Source organism: Pangasianodon hypophthalmus, chromosome 3, assembly GCF_027358585.1.
Source record: "Pangasianodon hypophthalmus isolate fPanHyp1 chromosome 3, fPanHyp1.pri, whole genome shotgun sequence".
NCBI lineage: Eukaryota > Metazoa > Chordata > Actinopteri > Siluriformes > Pangasiidae > Pangasianodon > Pangasianodon hypophthalmus.
The window spans coordinates 3,994,183-4,010,637 of record NC_069712.1 but is presented as its reverse complement, the minus strand read 5'-3'; the positions used below and the strand labels follow the sequence as shown (position 1 = coordinate 4,010,637).

Sequence of the window (16,455 nt, the reverse complement as noted above, 5' to 3'; positions counted from 1 at the left end):
CAGCACAAAACGGACAGATTTAAAATGGCGCCCTGCTGCTCTCATAGTGCACTATGTAGGGTGTAGAAAGTATTATTTAATACACTATTTAGTGCACTTGTATAGGGGATAGTGACTGATTTGGGATTTAACCGTGGTCGATTTTTACCCCTAAAGCTAAGTAACGCGAATGATATTGAAGAAGACAGAAACTGAGTAGTAATTATCAGCTTTATATATTTTATTAATCCGCTGAGGTGATAAAACACAGCGCTGCTGTTGCATAAATTAAATGAGTTTATTTAACGGATTTCCTGGCTAACAGGCTAGTTAGCTAAAGCGTGTTTGGCTCAGGAAGTTTAGCTTTGTGTTCAGTAAGTAGGAGTGGCCGCTTATTATTCAGCGTGACTTTAATTAAATACATGTTTATATGAATTATTAACTTTCTCCATCTAAGAAAATATGAGGATGGAACTTTGTGGGTGGAAAGAGTGCTGATGCTTTCTTTTTCCTGTGCAGGCTGAGTGAAGAAGAAGAAGCAGAAGAAGAAGATGGCTACAGGTGATGTGAAAGGAAGTCTCAGGAAGCTGCAAGCGTCTCTCCGGTCTGTAAAATACCCCAGAGATGTTGATTATCCGGGGTAAGAAATACGTTGAAGTTTTCTATAAAGTGCAGAATTAGGAAGGGAAATCACATCTCTGTGATAATAGTGTTGATGTTTCACTGGTTTGGGTCTGATTTCCTTTAACCAAGCTCTAGTGAAGGGAAAACAATAGCAGTGTGAGTTATAAGGATTCTAGTGATGTGTCGGCTACGAGAATGAATCGGTTCTTTGAGTCGGCTCTTTTAGATGAACGTTGAGAGTCGACTCGCATATGTGAGCCTTTTTCCTTTTCTTGTTGTAAATGTAGAGTCATTCACTCACTGAATCACTCACTCTTTCACTGAATCACTCACATTTACTGAATCACTGAATCACTCACTCACTCACTTACCCGCTGAATCACTCACTCTCTGACTCACTCACTGAGTCATTCTCACTCACTCATTCACTCACTCAAACACTCATTGACTCACTGACTCTCACACTCAGACTCATTCACACACTCTCTGACTCACTCACTCATTCACTATCTCACTGAATCACTCATTCACTCACTTTCTGACTCACACTCTGACTCACTCACTCAGTTATTGACATACTCATTGACTTACTGACTCACGCTCTCTGACTCATTCACATACTCACTCTCTGATGCATTCACTCACTGAGTCATCTACTCACTCATCTCACTGAATTACTCACCGACTCTCTCTGATTCACACACTCACTCTGACTCACTAAGTCAGACGCTCACTCACTTATTTACTGACTGAATCACTCACTCTTTCACTGAGTCATTGAATCACTCTTTCACTGAATCACTCTTTCACTGAATCACTGTATCATTCTTTCACTGAGACACTGAATCACTCTTTCACTGAATCACTCACACACTGAATTACTCACCGACTCTCACTGATTCCCACACTCACTCTGACTCACTAAGTCAGACACTCCCTCACCCACTGAGTCGTTTATTCACTCACTCATTCAGTCACTCTCTGACTCACCGACTCACTGAGTCACTCACTTACAGCCTCCCTCACTCCACTCACTCACTTACTTCCTCACTGACTCACTTAGAGACTCTCTCACTGATTGTCTCACTGATTCACTCACTCACTCACTCGCTCACTTACTTCTTCACTGACTCACTCATTAGATGAGAAACATCTAACCTTTAATTTTAGTGAATTTATTCTAAGAACATAAGAAAATCCTTAAATGGAAACTTACCCTAAAGCGCTGTAGTAAGGTGTTGGGCCAACACGAGTCTCCAGAACAGCTGCGGTTCTCATTGCCACAGATTTTACACATCTGCATGAACGTGATGGTGATGGTGATGGAGAGCACTGTGTAATACGTTGCCCCAGAAACCTCCCATAAGTGTTAAACTGTTGTTTTTCCCCCCTCTGGCTGTGGCAGCTTAGCTAAAGGAGATCCGTCGTGCTGTCTGCCCATCGTGAGCTACGCCTTCACCTCCTTCTCCACCGCTGTAGCTGAACACCTGGTGGAGTTAGGCATCGAGCTCACGGGAAAAAACGACCTGAGCTTCATGGAGTCCGTTTACAAGGTCAGTCAAAAGTTTGTACACCCTTACTTATAGAAGGTCTCCATTTTAATTAGCTTAGAATAATAATCATGTTAACACTACGGAATAAAACATGTGGAATTGTGAAGTGACCAAAAATTGTCAAGACAGTTATATATTTTCAGTTTTTAACAGTTTTCCTGACGAAGCTTTACACACACTCAGCATTTTCTCAACCAGCTTCTTGAGGAGCTTCACCCAGAGAGTTCCCACTAAAAATAATAGTTTATGCGAAACAATTTAATTTAAGTAAAAAAATCTAGTTGCTAGCAGCGATTAAGGGAGCCAAGCACTTTCTGTCCTCAGTCTTTAGCGATAGAGGCAAACAACCGTTGCTAAGATATTACCTCACTTCCTGTTTTCACTAGCCCTCCCAAGTTGCAAATGAACTCAAATCTGGTTTGTTAACTTTAGGTCCTGTTGCTGAATTTATGTGACAATAAGTAAAAGCGTGGTTGAGAGATGTTGTTGGAAAAAAAAATCCACATGGCAGAAAATACAACATGGCGGAAATTAACACCATGGTGTCTGAATGTGGAAGACTGTGGAATCGCACTTCTGTGATGATGTGTTGCGGAGTCATTATTGTAAACGTATATATGTCCAATTTTGGCCTATCGGTGGCGCTAGCAGGCTGGAGTGGTGTACATCAAAATGTGTGTGAAGGTAGCATGAGACTGTCCTTTATCACTGTGCCAAATTTCATAAAAAGCGTACAAAGCGTTTTATGGGCTGCCATGTGGAAGTGTAGTAATAATAATAATAATAATTATTATTATTACTATTATTACTATTAGAAGAAGAAGAAGAAGAGAACATACAATTCCACTCGAGTGGCTACACACCTTCTTTGCTACACACCTTCACTACTTATAAAAATACATTTTGATTGACAAATAAATTTCTACAATGATTTGTGAACAGGTTCTTTTTCACTTTATATCAAAGCGCTGTTGAATTCTCGATTCTGATTGGTCGGAAGGGGTTGATTAATCTGTTTTCAATTTGAGAGACGTTTATAATTATAACTTCTAACTGAGATGAGTAGTTGAGGGCTAACAGTGACACCTCTCGGGTTTGAACCTACAACCACCTGGTTACTGGCTCAGAACCTCAGTGCTGTTTTAAAGGCAGTATCTGGCCATGTAAAAAAATTAAATAAATAAATAAAAAGGCTGCTAAGTAAATACTCCAGAGTCGAGAGAATACAGTGCGATATTTACGATCAGGCAAATCACATGACCTGGCTTTGCTCTTATCAGTTTGAAAAGCCTCATCTGCAGCAGCTTATCAGAACCAGAAGGTTCTCCCTGAGCATCTGCTTTACCTCCCTGCCGACTAGCTCACTGACTCTCCATGCCAGCTGCTGAGTAATTCCTATTTTTAACGCGAGGGAGGAAAGGAAAAAGGCGTGCGTTTATCCTTCTGGTGTAAGTGTGTTATTGTGCATTTGGCTGAGGGTGAAGCAGATGATTAGCTGTGTGTTTCTCCTCCTCGGCGTGACTCCAGTAGACTGAAATGAAGCTAGAGTAGGGCTGAGGGATACGACGATTTAATATCGATATCGTGATAAATTCTGTAACAGTGCGCTTTTCTAAGATATTGTGGATATCCTGATTTTTTTTTTTTTTTTTTTTTTTTTTTAGCTGTCTCTTTTTTCATAGATTTATTTACTGGCTGAAAGGAGCTGATGTTAAAATCTTTACTTTTTAATTTTTTTTCTCCTTTCCAGTGTTTTTTTTTTAAAGAATAAAGATATCAATTTAATATAAAAAAAACCATTTTTTAAATTCAGTGTTTGTTAGACATTAAGGAAGGACGATAGGATGATTTCAGTATCGTGATGAATTATGTCTTGATACACTTTTCTGAGATGTCGGTGCTGTCGTGATGTAATCTTTTAAATAATCGCAAACTAATTGCTAACTGTTTTTACTTAATCTTTTAAATAGAATTTTCTTTACAGTTTTTTTAACCTCATTTCAGTGATTTCAGTTCGTTAGCTGAATTGCATATCATGATACGTATCGTGTATCATACAAATGTTTTCAAGTATCGTGATGTGATATTTTTGTCTTATACCACAGCGTGGTTGAATCTGATTGGTCAGAAGGTGTGCGTTGTTTTTGTGTAATACTGCGACTCGGATATCGGTTCCAGCTGTAACATGAACGATAGTTTTATGTTAATGCGCTCGTTTCTATAGTAACAGCTCATGCACAGGGACTTGTGTGGCCGATGTCCCGCATGATCTAAGTCTAATAATAAACAGATTAAAATGTGTTGTTTAACAAAGTAAAACGTATAATCGTTGATGTGGTGATATTTTTTTAGGAGACATTTATTTAACATTTATGGAATGAGTCTCCAGTGTCAGCGATTTGGAGCAATTCATGTTTCCCAGCTCAGGAAAGTCTTCAGGAGAGAGGAGTTTACGCTTCCTGGTTTCTCAGGAAAATGACAAGCTGCGTTTTTTTGGGAGAGAGAGGGAGAGAGAGGGAGAGAGAGGGAGAGAGAGGGAGAGAGAGGGAGAGAGAGGGAGAGAGAGAGATTGGGGACCGTTTATCACGACTATAACGTACAGTAAGTTAAAACAGGAACTAATTTGTCTCTCAGACGTTCCACAACATTAAATCTAACTATAAACCGTTCAAATGTGTGACGTGTCGTTCATTAATTAATGAAACGTTATAATCGTTGGCAAATCGCTGTGGTGTAAGAGGAATAACACACTCCAGACCATGCGGATATGCGAAAATAAAATAGCTCGGCGTGGATTATATTTGCGAGGTCTATCGTGTTATTCCTTACAGAAGTAGATGGAAGGAAGAACAAAAAAGAAAGATACAAAATAAAATGCAGAGGTTCAAGATATGTTGTGTACATAATAAATACAGCTGTGTAATGAACTGTGCAGTATGATATATGAGTTCTGGTAGCAGTGAGAAGGGATATATAAAGATGCTACTGATTTTCACAAAGAAAACATATTTATTTTGTATGTATATTTAAATTTAATAAGCTGAAGTTACAAAGATATACTGGTAGCTATGAGCTTCTGTTACTTTGTTAGCTGCATTAGCCTTGCAGCTTTGAGCAGCAGCCATGTCTTGACAGATTTGCATTGTGTGTGTGTGTGTGTGTGTGTGTGTGTGTGTGTGTGTGTTTAGGTCCTGCGTGATCTCTTCAGTTATAAACCCTTGTTGACTAAGCAGCAGTTCCTGCAGTTCGGTTTTGCCGAGAGGAAGATCGCTCTTCTCTGCGACATCATCGGCTTCGTCCTGGACAAACACAAACAGCTCACTAAAGGCACTAAGGTGTGGATTGTGTTACACACTGCTACTGTTTCTACACTCCGGGGCAAAAAAAAAAATATATATAGGCCAAAGTTTGTTTATAAAGCTAGCAAACGCTTCATGTTAGTTTAATTTAAACAGCTTCCTGACAGTTTGTCCATCATCATTAAATGTGTAAAGGTTCGGTCTCACAGTTTACCCTAAACACTTTATTATTATTACTAGCGCTGGGTGTAATTCAAATCACAGCTTTATATTAATGCACTTGTGCTAATACGTTATCGTTTCTATAGTAACAGCTCATACACAGGGACTTGTACGGCTGACGAACTGTATGAGACTAATAATAAACGAATTTAACAATAAACATACGGTGAAGGTTCCTGTAAGGAGAGATTTATGTAACATTTATAGAAGGAGTCTCCAGTGTCCTCGGTAACATGACAAACTGCTTTTTTTTCTTCAAAAAAAGAGGAAAAAAAAGAAAAGAGAGACTAGGTATTTTATAGCTGCTAAAACATAAGTGATAACAGGAACTAACTTGATTCTTGGACGTTCCACAACTATAAACGGATAAAAAGTGTGACATGGCATTTATTAATCAAATGAAATTGTACCTGTTGGCAATTTGCTTTGGTATAAGAGGAATAAAACACTTCGGGATGTGCTGTTCTAGGAAAATAATCAACTTCAGGGTGGTAAGAGTTACTACAGTTTGCATCTGGTGACATCACTTCACCCTGTCGTTGATTATTTTCCTATAACTGCATGACTCATGAGTGTTTTATTCCTTACATAACCTGTGTCGTCAAATAAAAATGCTAATTTTTTTTTTGCTCCAGAATGTAACATAACTGACGCTTTGAACATAATCTGATGAATTATCGCTCACAATTAGAGTGAATTTAACTTTACAGCCTGTCGGTCAGCTGAGAAGGAGGCAGCTCTCTCGCAGTGACTCCAAATCTGTGGAATATTCACCACCTAGAGAGACCCAGAGGACACCAGGCCAGAAAGTAAGCAGATTATTAATAATACTAATAATAATAATGATAATAATGTTATTCATATTGTTTAAAAGTAAGCCACGATAAAGAAATCTGTAATAGTTCCACATTTATTGCTGTTCTATACACACTATACACACTATACGGATAATAATGTCGCAAAATTATTTTTCCAAGATGAAGTGTGTCCCGTAATATGTGCTACAAGTTATTTACGATATGATAGCCTGCTTTATTAAAAAGATTTAACCCTTTAAACACCCAAGTCATTTCAATATGCTATAATTTATAATAATATATAATATATATTATATATATAATATAAATGTTACTGAATAATAAGCAGAGAATTTAAGGTGTTGCTTTTATTTTTTTATTTTTTTTTTTTTTGAGAAATTATTTTGATTATTCTTTTAACATGTTGCTTCCCTAATTGAACTATTGAACCTAATAACAGACTTTTCAACCCATCGTTTTTAAAACAGTGAAGCTGCAACCTCGGCTCTAATTCAGCTGCTAGTTCTAATCATTTATTCAATTCATTTTCTACTTTCTTTTTTTCTTTCTATGGCACAAAATTATTTAAAATATTAATACCAACTCTATTGCTTTTCATATTATTATTATTATTATTATTATTATTATTATTATTATTATTATTTAGCATCAATTTAGTGTAGAAGTGGAATTGTTTATGTAATTGTAGTCTAATGAAATTTAACACTTGTGCTTTCTGTTATTCAGTTATACTTCTATTAAAAGATATTTTCATTCCTTCTCTTTTTTGATTTAGACCAGCATGGTAGTTTAATATTTAAAGCATCCAGTATAATCCATACTAATTTATTTGGATTCCACAGCAATCTTTATTGAAGGGGTGTGTAGAACTCTGTGTGTGTGTGTGTGTGTGTGTGTGTGTGTGTGTGTGTGTGTGTGAAGGTGGACTCTGGAGACAGGCGCTTTGACGGCGCTTCGAGGCTCGCTTTGTTCTTTATTGTTCAGCGCTCTTTCAGCCAATCAGCTGCGGGGGAAAAAACCCAAAATAAAACACTGTTCCAATATTTCACTTTCACCTCAATCAAGTTCGCCAACACTTTTCAAGCTCGTGTTGTGCGTGTGTGTGTGTTATGCACGAGCTTTGTCCCTCTCTCTCAGGTTCACACCCTTCTCCCTGAAAGGACACACAAAGTGCACATAATAAACTCACCGTGATCACACAGGCGAGAATCATAACACGTTAGCTGCCGGTTCACCCCGCCTCCTCTCTGTCGGCATGTGACGCTCGACCGCGCCCCCCCCCACCCACCCCGCTGCCACAGGGTGCCAATAAATCTCATTTACTTTCTACATTACTTTAATTTAAAAAAAAAAAAAAAAAAAAAAAAGAAAGAAATATTTGTGCCAATTAATAGAAAATGTGTAGGGGTTAATAATATTAAAAACACTGACATTGCCCCGACTGTAACCTTTGTAACATCCATCTATGTATCTATCTATCTATAGATAGATATAGATATAGATCTGGCTAAATTATTTGCAAATTTAAGACTGCATGGGAAAATGTGACTTCTAATTTCAGTGACAGTCATTTACATTTCTTCCCCTTAAATACTTGTACTTCATTTTTAATTACAGTTTATAATTAGTATAATTTCATGACCTTCTTTCACATTTTCTTCAGATTTTGACATTATATCCTTTATACCTGTTGTATGCAGGTACCTTAATGTCCCTCCTTTCCATATCCGGATTAATAACCACATCAATAATTACATTAATAACAGCATGACTCTGACTCTGCTGATTAAAAGTTCTGTTCATTGTGCATTGTTGAGGATGTGTGCTTTGTTTGCTGCAGGTAGTTTCGAGCAGGTCTCTGGTGGAGAGGCACGTGGGTCACCGATCTCCAGCGCACCTCAGCTTCTCCTCAGACGATCAGCAGCTGCACGAGGATCAGGAAGCGGACGAGGAGGGAAGACGGAGATCTCATGACCGAGATGTTCCTCAACCTGCTGCTCACACAGTGAGAATCTGTAAAAAATTGTGTTTAAATCTCTGTCACTGTAGAGACACACCGATTCATTTATTCATGCACCGGCTCAGTGATTCATTCTTCGTTTACTCGCTGCCTCTTTCTTTTTGAACGCACCAGGAATCTTCTGAAGAGAAAAGTTTATTGTAATTGTAATTTAGTGCAGTATAGAAGTGATAGGAATTCTGTCTCTCTCTCTCTCTTTTTTCCCCTTTTCTTCAGTGAGTCGGATCATTTGACTCGCGTCACCAATAAGAGTCGACTCTCATGGCTCTCAAACAACTCATTGCTATTTTTTTGCTAAACCAGACAGAGTTTGTGATATTATGAGCAGCGATTGCTTAACTATGGTAGAAAATTTTTAATGAAACCATACTCTTCCTTCTAATTAACAAAATAATATTACTTTGCATTACATTTTATAAAAATCTGTTATTTATAATTAATTGTTAAATAAGCATTAGTAAGATATTATTGTGCTGCTGTGTCTGTGCTTCATTCAGAAAATTCATTAATAATTTCGACTTCAAATTCCTTAATACATCGACTTCCATACATCACATCTTCAGCCAGCAGCAGATGCTCCCTGTCATGCTGATTCATACACACAGCTGAGCGTCAAACACGCATCTCACTGAAGAGCTTTCCATGGAAGTATTTTAATTAAGTTAAATAGCAAGAGTTGTTTACATCTATCAAAAAAACAACGGTTCGTAAATGTCGGCGTTCAGCGTTCAACTAAAAGAGACGACTTGAAACGCTGACTCAAAACAACTCAAAGAAATGACTTAGAGAGACCACTCAGAGACGACTCTAATAGACAACTCAAAAAGATGATTCAAAGAAATGACTGGAAGAGATGATTCTGAGCCGACTCAATGAGCCGACTCAACAAGATGATTTAGAGAGAAGACTCCGAGATGACTCTAATAGACGACTCAAAAAGATGATTCAAAGAAATGACTGGAAGAGATGATTCTGAGCCGACTCAATGAGCCGACTCAGCAAGATGATTTAGAGAGAAGACTCAGAGATGACTCTAATAGACGACTCAAAAAGATGATTCAATGAAATGACTGGAAGAGATGATTCTGAGCCGACTCAATGAGCTGACTCAACAAGATGATTTAGAGAGAAGACTCAGAGATGACTCTAATAGACGACTCAAAAAGATGATTCAGTGAAATGACTGGAAGAGACGATTCTGAGCCGACTCAATGAGCCGACTCAGCAAGATGATTTAGAGAGAAGACTCAGAGATGACTCTAATAGACGACTCAAAAAGATGATTCAAAGAAATGACTGGAAGAGATGATTCTGAGATGACTCGAAGAGCTGACTCGAAAAGACAACTCAAATAGATAACTCGAAACAACTCAGAGCGGTGACTTAGAGAGACCACTCAGAAACGACTCTAACAGACAACTCAAAAAGAAGATTTGAAGAAATGAAAGAAGTGAAAGAGATGATTGAGCTGACTCAACGAGATGTGTGAGATGATTTAGAGAGGCTGCTCAGAGACGACTCTAATAGACGACTCCAAAAGATGATTCTGAGAAATGTCTGAAAGAGACGACTCAGATTGTGAACGACACAGCAGTAAAAGTTAGAGACAAACTAATGTCATCAACATCATTAAGAAGCAGCAATTAACTCTGTGTTAGGAGCATGCGTGCATTACAATTTAATAAAAACTATGACTTCACATGTTACCAAAGGGGTGTGAACAGAATATTTAGGTAGATTTCTATCCTCAGTAAAAGAGATTTAATGAATAACGATCACCCGACTGTTGGACTCGACTGTACAGGTAAAATCACACACTTTTTTCTCAATTTTCCCCTGTAGGAGTGTGTGTTGGAGAGCAGATTGAGAGCGGTGGAGGCAGGGCTGCAGCAGTGTGTGTGCAAGCTGGAGCAGCAGCTGAGCATGCTGGACGTCAGAGTGCAGGCGCTGGAGAAGAGCACAGCTGGAAAGATCTGTATAGAGCGCAGTGCGTGGGAGGAGCTGGAGAACCGGGTACTGCTGCTGGAGACGGGACTGACGTTAACGCGGGCACAGGTACGGAGACACCACCCGAACCCTGAACGCAGCGAGTCGGTGACTTACAGCAGCACTAACATGCTGTTCACACTCATTCCGTGTTTAAAAGTGGAATCAAACTGCAATTTATTATTTTGTTAAATATGAACACTTTTTTTTCCCCCAAAATTATGTACTTAAAAGGATTTGTCAATAGTTTGATACTGGACTCAGATTTTTAGATCCCCGTGTACAAGAGGATAATTTAAATATCACAGCACAACTACAGTGTATACAGTGTTTGTTGGTGCTCTTGCTGTTTTTGCGTTTGCTGTTAATTTATTCACAAACTGATAGCCATGATCTCGTTCAGCAGTGTTTTAACACCAGTGATGTGACTCCTAAAGCTGTTGTATGCTACTAAGAGGTGTGTAAAATGGGTTTATCTCCATCTGTGCAGGATCCGATGAGAACGGGTGGAGTCGTGAGTGTGGCGATGAGCCAGCACCCTGATGAGACGGGTGAGGAATAGACGCTCATACTGTCTGAACACGGGGCACATTTCAGTTTCGGTTTAGATTAACACTGATCTTGGCCTCAAATGCTGGATTAGAGTATATCCGGAGTATTCCCACCTTGTGCCCAGCGTTCCTGGGATCATAGACCGGGATAAACTGAATATTTACTGAATGTGAATTAATAGAAAAATCATTGCTTATGACGTTTCAAAAGAAGTTATGCCAATTATTGTGGACTTATACAGTTTGAATCAACACCTAAAACACCTGGAATAGGGGATCTCTCACAAGATCTCCATGCACTTACGCTAGGACCAAAATGGCATATTATAATTTATAGTGTTTACATTTATTCATGGTATTTGGCACATTCTGATCATCATATGCCTTGCAGTAAATTAGAACAAAACGATGACCCTGTAACGTGTCACGGTTGCTAAAATGTGTTATTAATATTACTATTTTTTCATAAACTCGTTCTTTTATATCAGCAGATTTGGAGAGGATTAGTAGTTCCACTCTGGCACACCAAACCTCACCAGCCAACCAATTATCATCATCCTCAGAGGTGAGTTTCATCTGTTCATTCATTCATCTCTCTATCCGTTCATCTGTACATCCGTCTGTCCATCCATCCTTCCATCCTTCTTTCCATCCATTCATTTGTCCAGTCATCATCCATCCCTCCATTTATCCATTCAATTGTCCATCTATCCTTTCTATCTATCTATCATTCATTAGTCAGTACATCTGCCCATCCATTCATTAATCTTTTCATCCATTAATCCACCCATCCATCACTCAGTCTATCCATGCATCCATCCATCTGTTCGTCCATCCATTAATCTGTCTGTCCAGTAATACATTTATTAATCAGTCCATCTGCCCATTTATCCATCCATCTGTTTATCCATCCATCCATCCCTCCATCCCTCCATCCATCCATCCATCCATCCGTCTGTTCTTCTAGCAAACAAAGTAATCACTGTTAAAAGAGCTGTTCTGCCGTGTTGTCTATGCACTTGCACCTGTGTTACAATCCTGTAGATATTTTCCCCATTCGCATTGTTGTGAATTATTTAAGATTTCTGTGTGTCATCCATATTTACTACATCACGATCCCTGTTAACGTCACATTAAAAGAGTCCTGAAGTGTTAACTAGTTTATAAGTCAAATAAACCCTACATATAGTGTTAGTCTTGAAATATCGTGCCTAGAAGAAGCTCATTGTATAGTAACATAATCTGGGAGTTTGTTCTGTTCTTCTTTTTTTTTAGGAAAATATTAAAGAGAGACTGGAGAGAATAGCCAGTATGTAAGTATTGTATTTCTTAGATAAATAAAAAAACGAAGCAATAATACATAAAATGCAAACAACAGAATGCAGTACATGAAGTGAAATCTTTATTCACAAACAATGAAATATTGTCTATACACCAGCCACTAGGTTGCGCTGTAGCCATCATATCAGTAAACTGATCTGTCATGTGCAAAGCTGAATGTTATTTGAATTTGGGCTGAACCCTGAACATTTGTTCTTGCTTGTAATCTTTGATAACGATTAAAAGCCAATGGCAAGGCACCACCTCTTGACACTTTTACCTTCAAAATACTTAGTTTAGTGCTGAATAATCGGAGATTTATCTCTCCTAATCATCAGTCAGAGAATAGTTTTAATACTTCCATTAAAATAACAGACTTAGCACCTTAACAAGTTGGTACATTAGTGTCGCTATTATAGACACCACCCTATTATCAGCATAGCACAAAAAAGCCTTATGTAGTTTAGCTGTTTTATATAATTTTAGGGCATTTAAATAGACACATGAGCAGTTATTCCAGTCGCGCTGCCATATGTTCAGTGTGTGATATGAGGCATTAGTCCATGATGGATAGATTATTTCCATTATTTAAGCAACGTTAGCGTGTTTACTGCTAGTCATATCAGATACCTCCAGCTGAAAACCAGTTGAGGAAAATAAATAGTTGTCAGATGTAGATTTTTGTGTTGAACATGTATATGCAAATATATCATTTTACACTCTTTAACCATCAGCTGAAAGCAGTTTTTTTTTTTTTTAAACTGGGCAGATAATTTAAGTAAAAGACAGGAAACATCAAAAAATGCCAGGATGTGAAAATGTCAAAAATCAAAAATGTCAGTAGTGAGCAGGACCGGACTGGGACAAAATTTCAGGCCGGGAAGTCTCACACTCATCCAGGCCATCCCATACACCCACAACAAATTCTGAAACCACGCACAACCCTAGTTTTTATATCCATCACCATCACCTTTAAAAAAAAAAAAAAAAAAAAAGCTTTAAATCCTCAGTCCGGGGCCATTCAAAATAATTAAAGGCTCTCTCTCGTGAACTAGTGAACCTTCACTTCCATTTTCCTTTTCAGTTTCTTCATTTTCCCTGAAAACCCTCTCTGTCTGTCACTTGTGTGTGTATTAACATTTTTTGTTAATTTTCTTGCACCTGTCACTTTTTCATCAGCAGGTCTACTGTTATGAACAGATCTGTCTCCACCTTGTTGCAAAACAACCACCTCATTGTAATTTGTTTGCACGTAATATATATTTATTTTACATTTAATATATAAATTAAATTAAATATAAATTTATTTTAGTTATATTTAAACTATTACATTACTACCATGTGTTATTGTTTTATATTATAATGACTTAAATACTCGAGATTTAACAAAACTATATTTTTTAAATTGCCTAAATGTCAAAATTACTACAATAATCATGACAATATCTTTATAGAAAAACCCTAATACTATGAAAATATTATGAAAATTAACCATGGTTTTGTAGTAAAAGTATAGTAACCATGTTTTTTTGTCAGATTGATTATCATTTGTATAACCATTGTTTTACTACAAATACCATTGTTAATGATTAGTGCAGCAAATTTGTGGTTACCATGGTTTAACTGTAACCATGATTTTTTTTTTTTTTTGTAGTAAAACCATGGTTAATATTCGTAAGTGTTGTGTTGTTCTCCGCCCTAGCTCCCTCTAAACCTATTATAAAACGATGTGAATATTTGTCTGCTAAATTACTACTGAAACTTTACAATAGATAATAATGTTAGCAAACAGTATGTTGAGTGATTATAGTATACTGCTAACAGTTGCTAGCAGTTTAATGCTTAACTAAACAAAGACAAAACTACAACAGCCTATTTACAGATGAAACTGACCTGCACTTGAAGTCCTGAGCAAGTCAGTAGTTTTGCCTCTCGCATGGATTACTCTTATCGCAACCGTTTGGCGGAGGCACGGAGCACGTGCGTCCGCGCGAGCCGAATGGTAGCGTTGACAGTCAAGACTAACCGGTTCATGATTTATTAGAGATTTATTATCGAATGGCGAATTCTTTTGTACATTCGACAGGCAATAATATTAATAATAATAATAATACAGGGCAGCAGGCCAAATCGCCTGCCAGGCCACCGGGAATTCTCCCGGATCTCCCGATGGCCAGTCCAGGCCTGGTAGTGAGTGTCTTTATGCAATGCAGAATGAGAATTTTTGATGCATCATTGCATTTCTTACTATGACTTGCATAAGTATTCACCCCTTCACCTTTCCACATTTTACAGTGTTGCAGCCAGGAGCTGAAATGGACTAATGGACCATGCCATTACTCTATGCAATAATAACCCATAATGCTGAAGTGGAGGGGGAAAAAATATAGTTTGCCAATTCTTTTATTGAGTATAAGTATTCACTCTTTTCAGTGTGAAACCGCTAAATTAGTTCTGCTGCAACTAGTCACCATCAGAAGTTATGCAGTTATTTGAATTAAGTTGCGCTGTGTCCCTTTAAAGTGTCACGTGAGCACAGTGCGACTACACCTGTTCCTGGAAGAACCGCGAATTTGTTAGAGAACATACCGAGACACGCAGCATCAAAAAGACTGAGTTCTTGAAAAATGTCCGTTAGAGTCTGGTTATAAAATATATCCCAAACTTTGAAAAATCGTTAGAATAACATTAAAGCCGTTATTAAAAAATGGAGGCTGTCCACCAAAGTCAGTGACCTGATAAAGAGGGAAATAGTCAGAGAAGCAACCAATTGGCCGAGGGTAACGCTCAGTGTGATACTACCACCACCATGCTTCACTGTAGGGATGGTGTTTTTTTTTTTTTGGGGGGGGGGGGGGGGGGGGGGGGGGGGGTGGGGGGGGGGGGGCTGTTTTGTGTCATATTCATGATCTAATCCCAAATTCATGTCAATACTACAAATGTGGAAAAGTTCAAGGGGGTGAATACTTATGCAGTGCACTGTATATTGATTTTCCGTCCTCTAAGTGGACAGATTTTTATTTATTTTTTTAAATGCTGACAGATTGTCTTATGTCTTTTATATCCCCCTGTGGCTCTTTTTGCTTTATAGGATGAAGGACACATCCAGCCTTTTGAAGAATATCGAGCCTACAATATGAGTTTATATGACAGTGTTCATCATCAGGTGTGTTTAACACATCCAAATGAATGTAGAGGCGTAAAGGGAAGGAAAAGCTCTTCAGATGACAAGTCGGGTTAAATTCCTCATCGCTGTATTTATTTATACTGTTTAGTGGGCAAGATGTAGTGATGATGTAAGCTGCTTCGTAGTGAATTTCCATTATGACTGTAATTTTTTTAAGCTCAGATGTCCTTTTTTAACGCAGTGTGACTTTGTATTCATGCTGGAACTGCATTTCTCCGTTTCGTGCCTTTTGGCTGAGGTTAAGTGTCATTGAAGTGCCTTGTCCAGTAGATGTCCCTGTAATGCTGTACCTCAGATTAACGTGCCTTTGCTGCCCTCTGTGGTTCATGATGTGCATTACCACGATGTTCTCAGCACAGAGGTAAAAACATGTTGTATTCAATTTGTATTTTTATATCAGCCTGGCTTTCAGATCAAGTAAAACCACAGACGTAATGAATGATAGTTTGTGAAAGTCTGTGTGAGTGTTTATGTTCAGTTCATGTGTGCGGACGTGAACAAGTAACTCAGTGTTTTCACTATAGACACGCAAATTATACCAAAACTCCCCAGGGGCATTTTCACTACAGAAAGTTGATGTGACTCAAAGCCTATTATTATGTCTTATAATACACATGGTTTAAAGCAAAGCAGTCTTTTTTATGGTACTTTAAATGTATTTGCAGTACTTTACAATCTTCATAGCCATATCAAGGCAAAAAGCCCACATAAGACAAGTCTAAACAGTTTACTGCAGACTAAAAAACAAAATGACCTTTTTATTAAATAACACAAATACAAGAAGAGTCTTGTAGCTGTTATTCTCTCCAGGGCATGTGTCCCAAAATATTAATTGTAAGAGTGCCAATAATTTTGAAACCAAAATTTCATTGGGGGGGTATTTGTGTTTTGCTTTC

The 16,455-nt window shown here is 38.0% G+C and overlaps 1 protein-coding gene across 8 annotated transcripts; it reads left to right on the top strand.

Moving 5' to 3' along the window:
• Positions 1-36: 36 nt before the first annotated feature.
• cep44 (centrosomal protein 44) lies at positions 37-16,003 on the top strand. Of its 8 annotated transcripts, none has more exons than XM_026932020.3 (11): positions 62-198; positions 499-619; positions 2,009-2,156; positions 5,345-5,491; positions 6,388-6,486; positions 8,336-8,500; positions 10,358-10,570; positions 10,992-11,052; positions 11,544-11,617; positions 12,328-12,365; positions 15,464-16,003. In XM_026932020.3, the coding sequence occupies exons 2-11, from the start codon at positions 531-533 to the stop codon at positions 15,510-15,512; spliced, it is 1,083 nt and encodes a 360-aa protein (XP_026787821.3). In that variant the 5' UTR covers positions 62-198; positions 499-530; the 3' UTR covers positions 15,513-16,003. The 8 variants fall into 8 exon arrangements, with proteins under 8 accessions (XP_053088956.1, XP_026787821.3, XP_026787809.3 ...); XM_026932008.3 differs by having other exon boundaries at positions 11,541-11,617; XM_053232982.1 differs by having other exon boundaries at positions 12,328-12,361; positions 15,464-15,601.
• Positions 16,004-16,455: the final 452 nt, after the last annotated feature.